This window comes from Bacillus rossius (assembly GCF_032445375.1).
Source record: "Bacillus rossius redtenbacheri isolate Brsri chromosome 4 unlocalized genomic scaffold, Brsri_v3 Brsri_v3_scf4_2, whole genome shotgun sequence".
Lineage (NCBI taxonomy): Eukaryota > Metazoa > Arthropoda > Insecta > Phasmatodea > Bacillidae > Bacillus > Bacillus rossius.
The window spans coordinates 50,366,323-50,387,135 of NW_026962011.1; the positions used below are offsets into that span (position 1 = coordinate 50,366,323).

The 20,813-nt window shown below is 36.0% G+C and overlaps 1 protein-coding gene across 1 annotated transcript in view; it reads left to right on the forward strand.

Annotated features, from left to right (window-relative positions):
- The first annotated feature begins 716 nt into the window (after nucleotides 1-716).
- The window catches only part of LOC134541859 (PAS domain-containing protein cky-1), a 388,065-nt gene continuing 367,968 nt past the window's right edge, over nucleotides 717-20,813 (forward strand). The window contains exon 1 of the mRNA XM_063385558.1: nucleotides 717-896. Coding sequence (XP_063241628.1) covers nucleotides 886-896 — 11 coding nt within the window. The 5' untranslated portion in view covers nucleotides 717-885. The remainder of the gene's footprint in view (nucleotides 897-20,813) is intronic.

Consider the following 20,813-nt stretch of genomic DNA (forward strand, 5'->3'; position numbering starts at 1 on the left):
GAAACAGAAATTATAATATAAAATTGCATCAATTCTTAATATCTTTCTCTCCATGCTTATAAATTTGAGTACTGCCAGAAGTTTGCATCGAACTAGCAACCCTCACTTGAGGGTGACGCGATAGTGATCACGGCCAGCGAGGACCCAGCACAAATCAAGGAATATTTCTTTGAACACCATTGCCGCTTAGGTTTAGTGAGACGGGATCGCTAACTAAGTATCAAGGTCACGTTGCCCCTGACTCATTCCAGTCCATGCAGAATGAATCCGGTTCATTAATCTCGCATGCGGATGTGTGTCCGCACTTCAGATGCATCGCAGAGTTGCGTCGGCGGCTGCTACTCCGGTAGCCTCGTGGCGGTTCACGGACGACCAGCAGGTTCCGAGCTCGCCCGAGAGATGGCTCTGGCGGTGTCGCCAGGCGGCGGCCGTTAGCGCGGCAAATACCAACAGCGCCAACGTTTATCGCATTAGCCAACCGCCCGAACGCAAGCGATGGAAAAGTGGAGAAAAAAAAGAACCGCAGTTTTCTCCATCTCATTTTTAAAGGCTTATTTCCCTCCTCCAGCTGTTTCTTTTGGGCCGCCGTCGCGATTTCTCGCGACCGCGGGCCAATGAGCGCGGCGCTCGGCGGAACGCGCGGGCCAATGGGTGGGGGGCCGGCCCGCGGGGAGGGGGGCGGGCAGGCCCGCGCGAAGGGGAGCCTGGCGGGGCTCAGTGTGACTCCATGCGAGGGTGGAGCGCGGTCCAGGGCTGCCCCCCGCCACGCCGCGTGTGTGCGTGCGCGCGCGAGTTCCGGTGTCGTGACTCGAGTGTCGTGGTTCCGGTCCCGCCCCCCGGGGGTGAGGTGGAGGCGCCAAGTTGGAGGGGCAGGGGGGAAACAACATGTTTGCCCGGTAAGTCTTCAGCTCGCATTGGAAATTATATTATATTATTTTAATTTTCTTTGCGGATCTCCGTGCGACTATAATTTGGTGTGAATTTTGAGTGTCGGCGTGCCGTGCATAAAATTATGTGAGGGTTGAAGACGAGATTCTCTGCGGTAACAGTGTTAGTGTTCCGATATCATCATAAGTCTCCACGCTGCAAGTTTAGTGTCCTACATCTATCGAAATCTCCGCACTGAAGGTTTAGTATTATCTAAACTTAACAGTGAAAGTATCCACATTGCAGGATTAGTGTTTATAATAGTTGAAATTACAACACTGCGGGGTTAGTTTCAACATCGTTTAGTTCTTCGCATGAAGGGGTTATTGTTTAATATCGTTGGAAATCTCCGTGCGGAGAGGTTAGTGTTCTTAATCGTTGAAGTCTCCGCGCGGAGGGGTTAGTGTTCTAATAGTTGAAGTCTCCGCACGGAGGGGTTAGTGTTCTTAATCGTTGAAGTCTCCGCGCGGAGGGGTTAGTGTTCTTAATCGTTGAAGTCTCCGCGTGGAGAGGTTAGTGTTCTTAATCGTTGAAGTCTCAGTGCGGAGGGGTTAAGTGTTCTTAATCGTTGAAGTCTCCGCGCGGAGGGGTTAGTGTTCTTCATCGTTGAAGTCTCCGCGCGGAGGGGTTTGTGTTCTAATAGTTGAAGTCTCCACGCGGAGGGGTTAGTGTTCTTAATCGTTAAAGTCTCCGCGCGGAGGGGTTAGTGTTCTTAATCGTTGAAGTCTCCGCGCGGAGGGGTTAGTGTTCTTAATCGTTGAAGTCTCCGCGCGGAGGGGTTAGTGTTCTAATAGTTGAAGTCTCCGCGCGTACGGCGCCCAGCCTGCCGGCCGGCGCAGGGGGAGGACCCCGCGAGCGGCGACCGTCGCAAGAGGGCGTGTCTGTGGTCGCGCGGGCCCACTAGCCCCCTCACCGCGATCACTGCAATGTGTGGTCTCGCCTCCAACAAGTGCTTCGCCTTCAACGTTTCGCGGTAGTAATACTGAACAGTGTAACCCACAACACGAAAATGCGTGTACTAATAAAAAAATAAAAAAAAAATTATAATAAGCTGCTCAAACGCTTAAAAGAATTCGTTCTTTATATCTTTTTTTGCGTCTTATTGCCTCGATCTCAAATTATTATTATAGAAATGTTACTAGAATAATATTTTATTTGTTTTAGTAGTAATATTGGGTTAAAATATATAGGCACAATTTCACATAACATTCTTTGAAGGAATAAATTTTAATTTCTAAAAACCTTCTCGCAACTTCATACAGTGACGTTGCTATACATTTATTTCGAGAGGGGTAAATATTAGTAGGTACAATGTGAGAGAATATCAATATTTTTGCTTTAATATTTGTTGTGTATGTTTTTTTGGATAAATTTAACGAACTCTAGCTTCTAGTAGAGGTTGTAAACTACAGGGGTAAAGTTTTTGAGGATACACGTTTTACAACTGCAGTAGGCCTATTTCAGTATACAAATCAACGAAGTTGAAAATAAAATAATGGTTTCACATTACGTCACTTAAAAATCGCTGGTATTTTGCGACATGTTCTATGGGGCAAAATTACCTAAAGTGACCAACTGCAGATCCTTTATATATCCATATCCATATATTAGAAATATTGTATGTAATCATATACCTGTATTTCATAAAAAAATTGTAACCATGTTGACAAACCCTATATTCAGAGAGCCACTGCTCATCAACTGAGTCTATTGGGTGCTAAGAAAATAAATAAATAAATAAATAAACGCAGCCGTCGCGCGTCATGTCCACGCCTCGGCTTCGCGCCAGTATTGGCCGTGCAAACACGCACCCACAGGGCGCAGCCTGTGCCGTCTGGCGCACACGTTGTGGCTCAGCACTTCCGCGAGCTTCAATGATGTTACTCTGCTCCAAGGGCTGTGCTCTCTCTCTCTCTGTCATTTGTTGTGTGGCGGCAAGTTTCGTCGTCAGATATTTACCAACCGTTATTTTCGAGCTGAAAAACGTCTCGAACACTTAACACTATGTAAAAGTATCTTAATAAATAAAATGAAGTAAAATTACATGAAAAAGCATCATAAGAACCCATTTATAACGAAATAAATGTACTTTAATAGAAACGAATTTCAATGATTAAATGCATGAATTGTAACGAAATAAATCAAAGGAAAGGACTGAAATGTGTGGTAATGTTTCCTAATAACTATACATTTTAATGTGAAATAACCGAAAAAATCTTAAACGATACAAATGGAAATGAAAAAAATCCACATATAAAATGTACCTCGGAGGCATAAGACAATATGTTACCTTTTGGAAAAAATATGTACTTTTAACCATAAAGTGGACCACCGTTTGACATTCATTCTAGTGGCATACAACGCTAAGATTTACGATATGTCAAAAAATCACATATTTAGAAAATAGTGGAGCAAATAAGTAAGGTGAAGTTTAAAATGCTTTACACTGTTCTCATGAAAAATTATGGTTGATGTGACATAGTGTCTTTTTTGCCTACGAGGTACATAAATTATAATGCAATTAGTAAATATCCGTTAAAAAAAATGTGACAACAACAAATGCAAGAGAGAGGTAGATTGTATGCTGGTTTATTTTTCTCCCTAAACTTAACGTAACATTTTTGAGAATATTCGTGAAATATTTTTTTTGTAAGGTATATCCTGTTATACGTGAGGATGTTGAGTTTCTTAATTTAAAAAAAAATTTCATTAATGTTTTGATTGAAGGTTATCGAAACAGTCATTTGTGCGGAATTTGTAATAAATAGTTTAGACAGCTTTATTGTTATTATCATTGCGTAAACTTGCGACGTTGTAATTTTCAACATTATTTCGAATTTGGAAATAATTTCTCACTAGGAATTGCAGGAAGTTTTCCAAATTGATACCATTTAGTAGTTAAAAATAATTACATTTTTAAGCAGCTGATAAATGTTTAATCTATATATTTAATGGTAAAATATTAATTTGTGTGGGGAAATTTTTAGTAACTACTTAAACTAAAGGCATTACTTTATGTTAAACGTTTTTTTTTGCTTTTTTGTTATTGCATGTTATATATGCAACATTATAAAAATTAATTTTCTATTAGTTAGAGTAAAACTGATTTAAACATAAAAAATACTTTTAGTAAAGTTAAGAATTTTATAAGACCCAAATGGGATATTTTGCTAAAAAGGTTGCGTGATATATATATATATTTTTTTGCAAATCATAAGCTACATTATTTGCGAAACTTGAGTTCACTCTATGTTAAAATATCTTGATTTAGGGCTATACGAACACACCCACCACGCAGGATTTGAATTGTTCATGCAAAGCGTCTCGTATGTAATGACTTTAGTCCCAAAAAATATTTAGATTTTTAAAATAAAATGAATTTTCATTTTTATACTACGTAGACGCATAAATATTTAACATACACATAGGGATAGCTGTTCAGACGGTTAAGTAACAGACATATATTTTTAAAGCTTCACCCTGAAATCACCAAAGAGCTGTCAAAGCGAGGAGCGAATACGCGGTTGTTAAAAAATATTTCCAGAAAAATTATGGTATAACGCGTGAAAATTTTCATATACATACTAATGGGGAATTAAAATACAATTATTTATGTGATTCGTATTGGATTTACCTACGTATATTCTCTGAACCAATAAGTTAATGTTTTACGCTAAACACTCTTAATAATGTAGCTACGCCTACATGAAAACTTTATTATATATTCGAGTTTCTTCTTTAGAAAAAAGCAAATTAAAAAATAAATATGTTTCCATCAATTATATGTTAGTAAAAATACTTAGTGACGTAAGAATACTTATAGTTAACTGTTACAACTTATTGTGTTTATTGAACGCGTGATAAATTGATAGTAACATTTCAAGGATTACACAGGCAAGGTAAATAAATTACATTTATTTATTTTAACTTCTCAACTATTTTGACTGTATTATGATAAATTTTACTGTTTAGGTTAATGCAACTCGTGACTTTGATGTAGCTGAATCAAACCCACTCTTTCTATATCCCAAACGTTCCGCGCTAAATTTATGGTAAGAAAACTTGACACTATACCATGAACTGGTATGTTTTCATGAAAACTGTGACACATAGTCTAAATGAAGACATACAATTAACTATTTTGTTAAGTTTTAAAGACGCTACTAATGCAATGATTTTTTTCTCGATGTACTCGCGCGTTTCCTCAGAGTGACCGCGCAAAATGTTTCTTGATTTGCTAATACGGACGCATGTTAAAGAAGGCATTGACACAGTGCATTAGCAGAACTGCCAAAACAAGCAGTTTAAAGTGTGTTATTTGCAGTTAGTCCTATAATTCAAGACCTTGGAGTCGATAATTTGTGAATTTCCCGGTGTGAGTCGAGAGAATATGCTGTTCTCTTGTGTTGCTCAGTACTTCGAATCATTTCGCTTTCCTGTCATTGCCGTTAATTAAAGATTTCCCTGTAAATTATTTATATAGTTCTCTTGCACAGAAAAATTTCTGTGCTTTTACAAAAGATTCCTTCGGAAACCAGTTGCGAAGAAATAGTTTGTAATACTACAAGAAAGATATTGTACAACACATGGCTGTGGTTATTTTTTCACTTGTAAAATTCGTTTTTCGAGATAATACAAAGTATTTCTTTTGAAAATTGGAGCATAATTTTGTATTTTTAACTGATGTTTAATACAAGCATAATTTTTTTAAACCATATAAAATATAATCGTTAATCGAATATTCAACAATTAGTTTTTATTTTCTTGTATCATGCCTTTTTTTGCGCAGTTAATGCTATTCAGGGAACAATTTGAAATAACTTTAACCATTCGAGGAACTGGGACAACACAGAGCATAAAAGGCCAGGTAAGAATCAAAATCCAGTAGATATTATGTGAATTATATTTTGTAGTGATACAGTAGTTTTCATGTAAATGTACAAAATTAAAACAATATATATCTGGAATTTTTACTTGGATATTTCTGCTCCATTTACAAAAAATTGGTTGTCTGTAAAGTCGGTTTACGGACGATAGTTCAACGTGACAACGTCATAACAAAACATTGATGAAATGATTGCATACTTTTATGAATAAAAATGAATCATTTTTATTGAATTATCACTTTTCTATGGATTCACAGAAGGAGTGAAATGAAATCTACAATTTAATTCATAAATTTACTTTTATTTGCACTCATTAATTCAAATATCTATGTTTATTACTTTAACGAAGAGATTATTTTAACTATAACTTTTATACATGTTTGCTATTTAACTTCTTCCAAATCTGTGTTATTCTGTTAAGGATATGACGATGATAGGAAAAGTAGGAAACGAATGGGAGTGTTTCAAGTTTAATGTGCCTCGAAAAAGACAAATCGATGGTTGTTCCAATCGAGTGGAAGAGAGATGGATGCGGCGCAAGCGTACAATGAGCTTAACGGGACACAGCGTAACGGGACAATGTGCGTCACGGAACACTTTTTCGTGCGTGCAGCCGGCGTTCATCGATTTATTAGACGTTGTCAAGTCAAAAAAAAAAAATAAAGTGTAAGAGTTGCATTGGCAAAGGTTTTTCCGTGACTAACTTCTGCTGTTTATTAAATTTATCTGAGATACGGCTCCGCTCCTCTGGGTCGGGGTTCGACCCTCGGGAATGAGATCGGGCGTTGAACCCACGTCAGTCAGAACTTCTGCCGCGGCGGGAACCAGTCGCAGATGTAGTCCGCGGGCGAGAACACTCCCAGCCCGGGGCTCAACGGGGATATTCCGTCCGCCCCGCACCCAGTTGCCAATTACCACTCCGCTCCGACTGGATGGTAATTGCCTTCCAGTACGTCACCCGTACGCATCCAGCAAATCAAACTGAAATATTCATGTAAAATTACACGTATTTGCAATTATTTATTATTTCACATGAAAACAACTGCATGACTATAAAATAGTGTTCGCAGTAATGCTGGGCTAGGATTCTTACCCATGCTGTGTGTTGTCCCAGTACCTCCAATAGTTAAGGACCGGAAAAATTCGCGGGTTCAATGACCTGTAGGATGAACTCCATGGTTCTACGTACACTCGGTCAAATGTCACCCACCCATTGGCTGCTGTATTGTGAGACGTCCCAACGTAGAAGCCTGTGATTCGATACAGCTTTGGTTGAGTGTTTCTCATTGGCCCAGCGTCATCCAGGTGAGTTCTGAGCCAATAGCAGAGGCAGCAATGAGGTATAACTATTTGTATTTTAGCATATCGCGAAATGAATTCGCGAATTTTTCCGGTCTCTACCAATTTTTAAAGTTATTTATAAAACGTTCCCCGGATATATTTCCAGCAGTAACTGCGCACGTTAATAAGCATAATAAAACCAAATATATGTAGTCAAATTATTGAACATTTGATTATATTTTCTATGGTTTGAACAATAATGCGCCAATTGTCGTAATAAATACTCAGTAATATATCAAAAATCCTATTTAATACGTTTTAAAATAACCATAGTCATTCGTTGAACAAAGTTAGAATATCTTTATTGTATTATTACAAACTATTTCTTGGCAACTGGTTTCCAAAGAAATCTTTTGTAAAAGTACAGAAAATATTTTCTGTGTAGATAACGCTGATACATACTGTACATAGTTTCTTTATAAATAACTATGTTCTGAACTAGTAATAATATTATCGTTGAATTTATAATGAAAGCACGCGTAATTGAACACGTGCAACGCAAGCGTACAATGAGCGTAACGGGACACAGCGTGACGGGAAAATGTGCGTTACGGGACACTTTTTCGTGCGTGAAGCCGGCGTTCATAGATTTATTAGACGTTGTCACGTCAAAAAGAACAAAAATCAAATATGGTTCCTTTCCCATAAATTAACGCAAAAAAAAATCCACGTCACTGTTTGTATGTAGATCAATGTCTCAGATATCTTACCTCGAAAGTGACTTAGATTTACGTGAATTTACGTGAATTCAAGTGTATTGTCTAATTTATTTCTTGGGCACTTTCTTCTCAAAATTTACAGTTTTACTTTTGTGTACATCTGTAGTGGAATGGAAGCTAAGCGGTTCACGTAAATCCGTCAAAATAAAGTGATCTCGTTCAGAGATTGACAGCAACCAACGAGAGCTTCGGGAAGGAATTCAGTTTTAAAGTATCGCCAACAACGCGGCTGCTGGAGGGAATAGCGAGGGGAGGAAACGGTAAGGTTGAGCTTTGACGGAATGTGTAAGCCGGTGAAGGGGGAAGCTCCCGGAAACCGCACCTAATCGACCGCCTCTCTGGTCCTCTTGGTGAGGGTGCGATTGATGTGACCTCTCAAGCACAGAGATCGCCTTTGAGTCATAGGGAGAAAATGAAACTAACACAATGGATATCAAACCCCCTGTTGTTTATTACATTTTCTTCTTCTAAATTTATCACGGTACTTCTCTTGCAGTTTATGTTGCGTTTTTAAAACTTCCAAATGTTAATTTACAAGGTGTTATCTATTAGCGATAAAAAGCCACGGAAGTTTTTAATAATTATTACCACTCGCGTTATCTTTTACAGCTCGAAAATAAAGCTGAGTAAATATCTGGTGAAAACAAATTTGTGAGCTGACAAAAAATTAGCAAAAGTGACATCGAAATACAGTCATAGGAAAATCCGTCAATTAAACGCTATGACAATATAATGAAATAATCAGGTTGGCATTTGAAACAGAGATTAAAACATTTCGCCCCAATCGCCGTTGAAGAACAATGCGTGTGATTCCGGAAAGATTTTTATAAAAAAATTTTTCGAAAAAAATACTATAAAAGATAAGTTATATGCATTAACCTAGCCTTTAAATACAGAATATTAATTCATAGCAAGCGACCACTAACAAAAGAATATAATTGTGAATACATACAAAAAGCAGATTATATTTAGTTTGTATTTGGCAAGAAAATTTGCAAAAGAGAAATTCACAATAATTACCTCAGGAAATAAATAAAATATACTGTAGACACATAAGAGCAATAAACCAAGATGCCATACATATGAGAATGAGTATTTGAATTTTACATTTCAATTTGACTTTAAAATATGGTGTTATAAAAAACCTGACTACATTAGAACTCTAATAATTTTCCCATTACTATTCAGTATTTTAAATATATAACAGCAGTTTATTTTGTCACGCATGTTACCATAAACAACGGTATCCAATTATTTTATGTTCATTATCTCGTACGAAAAAAAATGGATTGACGCACACAAAGAAATACGAGTAATGTGTCACTAAAATAATCAGCACCACCACCAGAGAATTGGTTATGGCTTTAAGTTTGCCTCAAAAAGGTTTGATCTGTAATATTTTATTTTTAATCTAATTTGCGAAAGAATACAAACAATCAAAATGGAAGAAGTGTCTCTGCCTTAAGGCAAAGAGAAACAGGAAGAACCCTATTGGTTAAAAAATTTTTGGGCCATAATAATTTTTAATCGTTTAATATTGAAAAGTTTCCTTCGTTAGGTATATGTCACACATTAAGTGATTTTCAATTACATATTGGGTATTGACAGTGTTATAACGATTGCAATAATCCTATAAATGAATTCAACGCTAAACATCAGTGACGTCACAGGGAGAACTGTTTATAGCGCCAGTCAATAATAATTTCAAGCATTCCATAAAAATATACACTATTCTTTAAGGAAGCCGAGTTTATAAAATTAAATGATAGAAAATTGTGACGGCCTAAAGTGTTGAAAGCAAGATAGCGTCTTTAAGTTGCTAGCTAAACTTCTTAAGAAGGATTATGTCCCTGGTTACCAAACATTACTCGAATATTTAGAAGAAGCTATAACGATCGTTGGTGTATCACGCATACAATATCATGCATGCATATGGAAAGACACAGAAACAGTAAGCAACCATGCTTGAAGACCACAATAAATAATAACGGGAAAATATGGTACAAGCATAAAGTTGTCTGCGGGTTTTATGATAATGTAACTGTGACGTTGCCAACAGTGGAAACAAGTAAACAAGTTGATAACTTACCTTTCTTCGTTAGTGCATTGTTGGCAGCAGCAGCAGCGACTGTTAAGATCTGTAAATAGAAACAAAAAATTACGTCAAGTCATGCGCTAGCAATAATCACCGCGTCATGTGACATTTATTAGCACAAGCATCCGAGCAGAAAATTTCCAGGAATTAGTCTACTGTAGGTGATATGCAGGAGGAATTCTCGCGTGTCAGCCTTATTTTTAAATTTGAATTGCTAAATAGCTAACATACTCTCTAAATGTAAAAAGTGTTAAATTTACTACATATAAGTGAAATTTCAGACAAAAATATTGATACTGCAACACACGGATTAAAAATGAAGCATTTTTTAAAAACAGTTTTCAGTGATATTCCACTGATTCGCAGAAGTTTTAACAGTGTCATATTAGAGTGTAATAATGCGTGTATCTATTTATTTCGAGAAGGAAACCCAAAATTTGAGTGGCAACATGATTTTAACGTTCTTTCTACTAATGATGTAGTTTTCACTCAGTTTGAATTTAGCCTTCAACTAATAAATTTAGCTATGTATGTGGTCTCTCTCTTAGCTAAACCTTATTTTATTGAAAAGCTAAAATAATAAAATGATTTATAAATTGAATCACACAATTGGAAATAAAAAACCGACTGCTGTAAATCAAGTTTTATTTACGGGTTTAGCTATAACTTTGATTTTACTTTATGTATTTTTGGTGTTATTATAGGTCTGTCGGAGTTTACAGTGTAATCTTACACTTATTAAATAATGAACACTCTTCTGCGAAAAATTAACTCTTGATCATTTCAGTGATTATCAATAATATTAACAGTAACTTAATACGGATTTAGAATGCACTCAATTTATTCAGACAGAGAATACTTGAACATTCTACTGATTTAATAATCTTAACACGCTTTTATAATGAGTTCTCTGTGAGTTATTTTTATTTTCACCGTTAATAAAGATACATAATCCAGTTTTGTTAAGTGTAGAGCTCTTTCATAGAAACATTTGTCTGTTTTATTTTTATTTTAGGCACAACTGCAACATTAATATATAATATTTAAGCTTGCCTTTAATACTTATTTTGTATCCGAGTTAACATGGTGTCAAAAACACACAAAAACAAAACGTTGACGGTAGGCAGGTTTGCTGGTCTTCCACGGTAATCGTTCGTTTGCATATCATCTCAGTTTCGTTGTATGGACACACTCAGACGTAAGTAATGCAAATTTTCCACTGAAATTGTGCTGTTAATACTTTGAAATATTAAAAATATATAAAATAAAGCAAAAGCATGAAAATGACTTCGGAAAACTGGTCTAATTTAGGGTTTTATCAGAGGGAAATAAACCCAAACATGTAGGGCCTAATGTATGCATCACAACTGGTTTAATGCAAACGAGTTACGTATTACATACATGAGATAGTAATGCAAATCGTAGCACTGTGCTACAAAGTTATTTAAATAATGAATGCCCTTTTGCGGACGAATTACAAATATTAAGAATGTTATTGAAACTCTGCACTTTAAATATGAAACCACGAAAACTATTGTAAATCAGATTAATTAAACTGAAAGTGTTAAAACGCTCAATAATTAAATTCTTAGATCTATTCGAAACAGATTCAACTGTGTTGCAATAAAATTTATAACAATTTGCAGTAGTTGGTACGGTTTAGCATATACAACTATGCTGAATAGTTTTGTCCCAATGCTGCATTCCTTAAATATCTGCCTTTCATTAAATTACCTAAAATGCACCTAAATTGTCTAAACTGAGATTAATTGAATAAATATTTGTCTAGTAGGTTTTCAAAGCCTTTATCTAAATGTAATTCCACACTTTTTTTACCTTAATTATGTGCCTTAATTAGGAAAAAAAGTCCTTGGCTAAAAATGGCCCTTACTGCTTCGCTCCCTCAATTATGAACAGCAAAATTCGTAAAATAATTGCAGAATTTTATATTAACAAGAGAGTAAATAAGATAGGTGTGTATAAATTATTCACTACTTAATGTTGTTTAGAAAATAAATTATCACATTTTAATGCATTTAATTTTTAATTGCTTATTTACTATCAAAAATAATAAAATTTATGTACTGTATCTACAGATTACATTTATTTAAATATTTGTTCTTAAATTTCATAGTTGCCATTCGATACTTCTTTTTTCGAATCTTGTTTTAATGTATTGTCTTGCAAGCACTTATTATTTTTTTTGCTCTTTGTTAGGTAAAATGCTTCTGATGATTTTTACCACAGTTTACTTTTTTTCGTGTTTGGGGGTAAAATATGTTAGGTATTTCTCATCCCATTGTGTAATATTTGAAAGAGTTTCGCAATGACTTAATAAATAACTGTTTTTTACAACTCTCCGATACTAGCATGCTGCAAATGTAAGAAAACTTAATATTTATGACCGTGTGACATTACATTGCTTTAAACTGTGTTAAAAAACCAATAAATTTTATATGTCACATAATATTTCAGAAATAATAAAAAATATTATTATTTTTTTATTAGGGGGTGAACCTGTTTTATCTTTCCCTTTGCTAAGGTGTTTAGTGCTTTATTATTCTTCGTAGTCTCCACACAGTTAGTATTTTGGATTCGGCGAAATCTCCGCGCAGAAGGTATGATATTATAATTTCAAACTTCTAATTCATTTAGTATGTGTGAGACAGACAGTGGAGAAAACATTTGACGTGAAGTGAAATCCGAAATTAAACTATGCATTTATTTAAATTATCTATCATATTATCTCTCATAGCACAAAAGTTCTTTAAAAATTTGGCCATTAAAAAAAATATCAAAAAAGAATCGGTCAGTGTTGCAACATTTTGGAATATAGCTTAAAGGAGCCCTTAAAAAAAAACTTGCAAGTTAGCATAGTAGGTTTTCCTCACAAAAGACGTTAACCGATTAAAATTATTTTCCCCATAGTCGTACAAAGATGTCTTTCTCAAAATCATAGCATGTTTTGATTTTTAGATTTGATGTCAATAGTTGGGTTATTCAGGATCACGCGGCAAAAATCAGACTAGTTTAATATGGAAATTTGTAGTCACAGTAACTAATAATTTGGTGCAAGGTCGGGATTTTAAAACGTATTAAGGAAAAAAAAACACTAAAACAAAGACAACATTTTTTTGAACTCAGAACTATCACTAATTAGCTTATGAACGGTTGTTGGCTTGATGTTGAGTTTTGGGACAACCTGAAACGATCACCGCCGCTATTTCTGCTCGAGAACTTATCCTAGTAATAATACTTATCGGCACAGCAGCAACTGTTGGCAGAACTGACAAAGATTAGTGTCTTAATTCTGTGCCAGTGGATTTGGCTGATATTAAGTCGGTATGGACAATTAAAAAAAAATAATACTATTATAACTGAAAAAGCAACTTCCCCCCCAGAGAAGATGAGGTTTTTGGCTGAAATCAAGTTCACACAATCAATGTGATGGCCTTTATCAGAGAAATATTGAGCCTATTTAATATACGTGTAATGCTTCTTCTTGTTGTTTGATTAACTCACTGAATAAGGCGGGGAATAAATATGAAACAGTAAAAAATATTTATTATTTCCTTATTTTAAAATGTTATTATATGACAAGTAATTTTGATTATAATTGAAGAAACTTTAAAAATTCATTAAATGGTAATGTATAGATGTCATTCCAACTCAATAATTTCCACCGTCGATTTTTCTATATATTTTTATAAGATTATCTGCGTTGCCTAAGCTGACTACGGGATTGTCGAGACAATCTCATTAAATAAAAGTGTAAAGGTACTTAAAACTAAAAATATATATTTTTATCACAGAAATGATCTTGCTAAGAGTATCTATTCGTTGGTGATCGACAAAATGTCTGACAAAATAAAGTAGCCTTTTTTTCCCCATCCAATTCGTGACTGTTCTGAAGCGGTCATTTAGTTTTAAAGAGGTTCCTCTCTTTTGTTTGTTTTAACATGGCCATCCTCGTAATGTCTATAGTCAGCCTCAGGAAAAGATAAAAATGTGATTAAGATCATTGCCTTCCAACACTTATTAGAAACACAGTGTTTCGGAGAGTTATTTCAACTCAATAAAGATACAATTTGTGGAATTATAAAAATTGAGCACTGAATTTTTGCATTTCATAAATGGGTACGTTATTAGAGTAATATATCTTTCAAGATTTCAAAACTAAATAAATTTAAATAAACATCACCTAGTTAGAGACCATTAATACTTTGACGAATTGAAAGACTTCTTTAATTTCTAGATGGGAAAGCGACGATTTTGAAATAGTGTTTTCCAAAGTTTATGACTCCCTGATAAGAGAAAAGAGTAAGAAGTAAGTAAGGGAGTTTTGAAATGACTGAGCACGTTAGTAAAATGGTCCATCGATCCATTAAAAGTTTATTTTGATGTTTGTTAAACCCTTAAAATAATAACATAGTAAAGCAAATAATAGCAATAAGGTTAGATGGGTAACAGTATATGCATAACCTTATGGATTTATTATAATAACTTGAAAGATTGTACTCGATCTAAAAATTGACATAAATTTTAAAAATTGATAGCACTTGCACAATTTATAATGCCTTTATTTTATAACACGGAATCAACAAGTGACGACACGCAAAACGTTAGGTCAATTCGGTTGCAGAGTCTTAAAAATTTTAAAAAATAATTTGCGGGATCGTTTGGTTATCTGTACCTTTGGTTGTTAAGTATCCATTAACTTTCCACCTAACGACAATCAGGCAAAACGCATCACTGTCTATTGTAAAATATTTTTTTTTTAACACGACAGGGAAACTGACATGCGCAACAGTCATCCATTCACGACAGCGCAGTCTTAACAGGGGTTGTCAAGATACATACAGAAAAAAAAAATTTCTGTACTTTTTCAAAAGTTTAATTTAGGAAATAGTTTGTAATGCTACAAGAAAGATATTGTAACTTTGTAAAACACATGGCTATGCTTATTTTTGCATGTATGAAATATGTTTTCAGAGATTATACTGAGTATTTCTTAGGAAAATAGGTGCATAATTTTATATTTCAATTCATGTTTCATTCCCGCATATATTTTTTTAATACATTGGAAAAGATAATCGAATATTCAACAATTTGAGTATTTTGTTTTATTATGCTTATCATGTGCGCAGTTAACACTTAAAATCAGTCCAGGAAAAGGTTTTAAAAGAACTTTAACTATTGGCGGTACTGGGAGAACACGAAGCATAAATGACCGGATGGGAATCCGAATCCAGCGTTACTGCGAACGCTATTTTGTAGATACGGTTGTTTTCATGTAAACGTATAAATTTACAGATATCTATAATTTTACATGAAATTTTCCAATTACAAAAAAATTGGTTGTCTGTAAAGTCGGTTTACGGACGATAGTTTAACGTGACGTCATAACAAAACATTGATGAAATGATTGCATACTTTTATGAATAAAATTGAATCATTTTTATTGAATTATCACTATTTTATATGGATACAAAGAAGGAGTGAAATGAAATCTACAATTTAATTGATAAATTTACTTTTATTTGAACTCATTATTTCAAATATGTTTATTACTTTAACGAAGAGATTATTTTAACTATAAATTTTATACATGTTTGCTATTTAACTTCGTCCAGTCTGTGTTATTCTGTTAAGGATAGGGCGATGATAGGAAAAGTAGGAAGCGAACGGGAGTGTTTCCAGTTTAATGTGCCTCGAAAAACTCAAATCGACGGTTGTTCCAATCGAGTGGAAGAGAGATAGATGCGGCGCAAGCGTACAATGAGCGTAACGGGATACAGCGTAACGGGACAACATGCGTTACGGGACACTTTTTCGAGCGTGCAGCCGGCTTTCATGGATTTATTAGACGTTGTCACGTAAAAAAAAACAACAAAATTTACAGTGTAACAGCAGAGACTTGCAGCGAAAGAAGGGGGGAGGGGGGGAATAAATGAAATATATATATACCTATATATAAAAAATGAAAAGGGGGGGACCAATTCGAGTGTGTTGACCCGTGGCTCCCACTCGTAGTTTTTTTTCAGTTGTCAGATGGCCGAGGGAACGTCAAGGAAGACGTGTGATGGGTAAGGGGGGGGGAAAGGGGCAAGAGGTTTCTGGAGCGGCACGTGAGCCGCGGAGGACACGCGAGGACCATTGTCCGAGGACAGAGGTGACGGTAAATCTTCCTGTTCCGGCCCCCAAGGAGCGGGCCAGGGGGGGCTGATGGGGCGGTTATGAATTCCACCCTCGTGCACCGCCGGGCCTAGGAGGACCGACCGTCGCAGCGAGGAGGCACGCACAAGGCACTAGAGTCCGGCCGCAGGGAAGCCCGCGGCGATAAAAGCCAAGCCCCTGCGCGCGCGATATCATCGCCGCATCGCCCGGAGCCGACCCCACAAACGTCCGCATCATCTCCTTACTTCTCATTCTCTCTCTCTCTCTCTCTCTTTCTGGGAACGTTAGGTCGCCATGAACTTGACTGCTACGAAAACAAAACCACAGTGGAAACGAGATGGTCGACGACAGAGAAAACCTTGAAATCGTGTTAACCACAGTGGAAACGAGATGGTCGACGACGGAGAAAACCTTGAAATCCGGAAGCGTCGTGTTACTCTCCAGTGTCGCGTGAAACGCAGCGGTTTCTGGACTGGCGCTCATTTTCGGTCGCGAAAAACATTTCTGACTGGCAAAATGGTTGCGGAATACAAATTCATTATGGATCCTATTTTTTTTTAATTACCTTTAAGAAATTTACCAGCGTAAATATATGCACGCTGAACTTATAAAGTAGCTGAAAGTATCTCGTTTAGGGAAAAATTTCTCAGTTTATATCCACCGGTAGATATTGTCACAAATGGAACTGCAGTGATGAGTGTTGTGAAATCTTTATAACTAGTGTAAAAAAAATGAGTTAATGGATGAAACAATGAAGTAATAAGCTACTATGAGGTGTGATGATATAAGCGTGGAGCATTGGCGGAATTAATGAGTGGGGCAAATGGGAGTAACCGGTGGAAACCCCCGCCACGTTTCCCCACTTGAGAAGAATACGAGTTTGACCCTCGCTGGAAATATAACTCATATCGCCTTGGTGGGAGGCGAGTGAGAAAAACTTATAAATATTTCAAAGAACATACAAAAAAATTTTTTTTCTGTACTTTCACAAAGGATTTCTTTGGAAACCTGTTGCCAAGAAATAGTTTGTAGTACTACAATAAAAATATGGTAACTTTGTACAACACATTGCTATGGCTATTTTTGCATATATGTATTACGTTTTCGAGATAACACTCCGTATTTCTTACGAAAATTAGCGCATAGTTAAGTATTTTAATTGATGTTTCATTCAAGCATAATGTTTTTAAAACATAAAAAAAATAATCGAATATTCAATAATTTGAATTAATTTGTTCATTACGCTTATTAATTTGCACAGTTAATAATTGAGAGCAATTTTTTTTAGGGAACTGTTTACAAATACCTAACTATTTGAGGTACTGGAACAACACAAAGCACAAATCCTCGGGTAAGAATCCGAACCCAATATTACTGCGAACACTATTTTGTTGTGCTACAGTTGTTTTCATGTATATGTACAAATTTACTAATATATGTAATTTATAGAGACCTGCAAAATTCGCGGATTCATTCGGTGATAGGCTAGAATTCAAACACATACGTATATACCTCTTAGATGATTTTGCTATTGGCTTACTGTTCATCTGGACAAATCTCAACCAGTTATAAACCCTCAACCAAAGAAGGATCGAATCACAGACAAACCAGCTGAGACGACTTACAAGTCGGCAGCCAATGAACTTGCGTTATTTGCCCGAGTGTACAGGGTATGTGCAGTCAATCCTGAAGGCCATCGAAACCGCGAATTTTGCAGGTCTCTAGCTAATTTATAATGAATATTTCTGTTCCATTCACAAAGAATATTGTGAGCGAGTGTTTCAGTACTCGCCAACGACGTGTAGCCGTCTGAACTCGGTAACGAACAAAAACACGTGATCTCATGTTGCAAACAAATTTATAATACGAACCTCGGACACGAAATTTAACTTAGAAATGATTTTAATAAATGCCGAGAATGAGAAATATACCTAAAGTATTCATTTTAAGAAAAAAAAACTATAACTATATTTTCCCTTTTTGAAACCTAACAACAATTCTGTTTAACAAGATGGTATCATTGTTTTCTCAGGGCTAGGCGAACAACAGGAGTTCAGAACGCGTTACATGTAAATGCTTCAACGCTGAACATGTGACATATGCCCCTGGACCGGAATTATCATTGCCTGCATTTTTTTGAGGTTATACTTCTTTAGGCGCTCTGGGGATGAAATTTTACCCGGTATTTTCTGTTGCTGTTGCAATTTTAATATACTTTATTTTTTAGTATGGCAAATGTGATAAATACTAAATATAGTAAAAATAAAAAGTTATTAAAACCATATTTGATACATGTTTTAGCAAAGTATATACATCTATATCTCTCTCTTTCTATATCTACATTTCTCTATCTCTGTATATATATATATATATATATATATATATATATATATATAAATTTAGCTTCCGTATGTATTCGGCCGCAAAACTCGGAAAGTATACGATGGTTTGGATTGAAATTTTTACAGAATATTGCATCTTAACAGAAGAGTGTTTATATGAAATAAAAGTTTGGGAAAATCCACCGGAAAAGTCGGAAAAAAAGTTTCTATAACTAAATATCATTGTCACCCAACTTAGTAGTGACCACGCTCGACGATGCTGTACCATATTGTCGAAGTTCAAGCACATCAGGCTACTCGACCATTGTGCCTTGACGACTATATTTTACACAAATATGCATGGTTGAGCGAAAGAGCCATTCTAGCGGCTAAAAATGTTGACGTACACGATATGAACAATAGTATTATAAACAGAATCGAAGGTGAAACAATGACATACAAATCTATTGATTCAGTAGTGCACCAAAATGAAGCAGTGAACTTTCCAACGGAATTTCTCAATTCACTCGATGTTCCAGGATTACCACCACATATTTTGAATTTGAAAATTGGTGTGCCAATTATATTGCTTCGAAATATCTGTCAGCCTAAATTATGTAATGGTACACGATTAGTAGTTAAAAAATTAATGGATAATCTTATTGAAGCAACAATTTTGATTGGACTTCATAAAGGTGAAGACGTATTACTTCCACGAATGCCACTTATTCCGACAGATATGGCGTTCGAGTTCAAACGACTTCAATTTCCAATACGCCTTGCGTTCGCTATGACCATCAATAAAGCACAAGGACAATCTTTGCAAGTGTGCGGTTTGAATTTAGAAAATGAATGCTTCTCTCATGGACAGTTATATGTCGGGTGCTCCAGAGTCGGTAAACCATCTGATCTATATGTTTATGCAAAAAATGGGAAAACAAGGAATGTAGTCCTTCCATTAGCTTTACAATAAAAATATTTAAGCTAAACACATTTTTATTTCTTCTATTACATTCCACAGCCATGCACAGTAAAATATTAAATTAAACAATGAATTAATATTAAACTGTGCCACAGCAAAGCGTGGCCGGGTTTAGCTAGTATATATATATATATCCCTATCTATTTCCTCTATATACTATTATTTATTCTCGTATATCTATATATGTTTCTCTTTAGCCATGAAAATATTTATAAAAATAGTTTTATTCTATCTAAATTTTTATCTGTTACAGGTGTGACATGGATATATAAAAACACGCGCGTATTCGAATGTAACATTGTGCCAAAATTTCAAAGCAATCGGTGAAGAGCTTTCGGAGATTTAACATTTTGAACGAACGAAACGAACATTTACATATTTGTTTATACCAGAGATTAGAGAAAGTTACAGACGGAGCATAAACACAGTTTGTAGGTATCCCTGCTGAAGCCAGGGGACGTAAGGGGGAAGCAGGACGCCGCCATATTGTGACATGAAGAAAATCGCATTTTCTCATAAGTGATGTATGTATGGCGGTGGAAAAGTGCATGAATATTAAACAAATAAAGACCGTTGACTCGAGAATAAATGACTGTGTACAAGAGTATGTAGTAAACTACATTTCTATATACCATATAAACAAATGGCAGCCATCTTCTGGCGTGAACAAACTGGCCACAGTGCTCAGAGCTTATGCTCCATCTGTAACTCTCTCTAATCTCTGGTTTATACGCGGATTGCGATACGGCGAGGACCAATCCCCCCTGAAATCCGTCTGGGCGCGCGCGGCGGACTCCCGCGGTCCAGCTGTTGGCGGGAGTTCCGTGTTCGGGGCTCGCGCCGTGGCCTTGGCGAGCCGGAACAGCCAGAGAGAGAGAGAGAGAGAGAGAGAGAGAGAGAGAGAGAAGGCGGGCTCGTGACGTATCTGCTCTGCGCGGGGCGGGATATCGTTCACATCGCAGGTGCTCGCTACACTTCACGCACGGAGGCTTTGTTTTATTTTTTTATTTTTTACGTTAACAAGCGATGACTCTAGCCGTAGATTTGGATTTGAACCCTATTTTACCAGAAAATATCACTAAGCCTTTTTTCTAACACATTGTTTTTTTTATGTGTGAAAATTTAAGCTCTTGGTGTACGGAATTCGGTAGGAGTGATTTAATGAAAATTGAACGAAGTTCGATGAACGTAAATCCATCCTAAAGAAGGCGTACCCGCGTGAAGCAACATAAACCAGTTATATAATCACTTTCGTAAACAAGGGGAACACACCAAACATATTGGTGTGCCAAATGAAACTCTGTGATAATAAGACTACAATGGAACATACTTGGTAAACTAAAATAGACACAGTAAATAGTCATC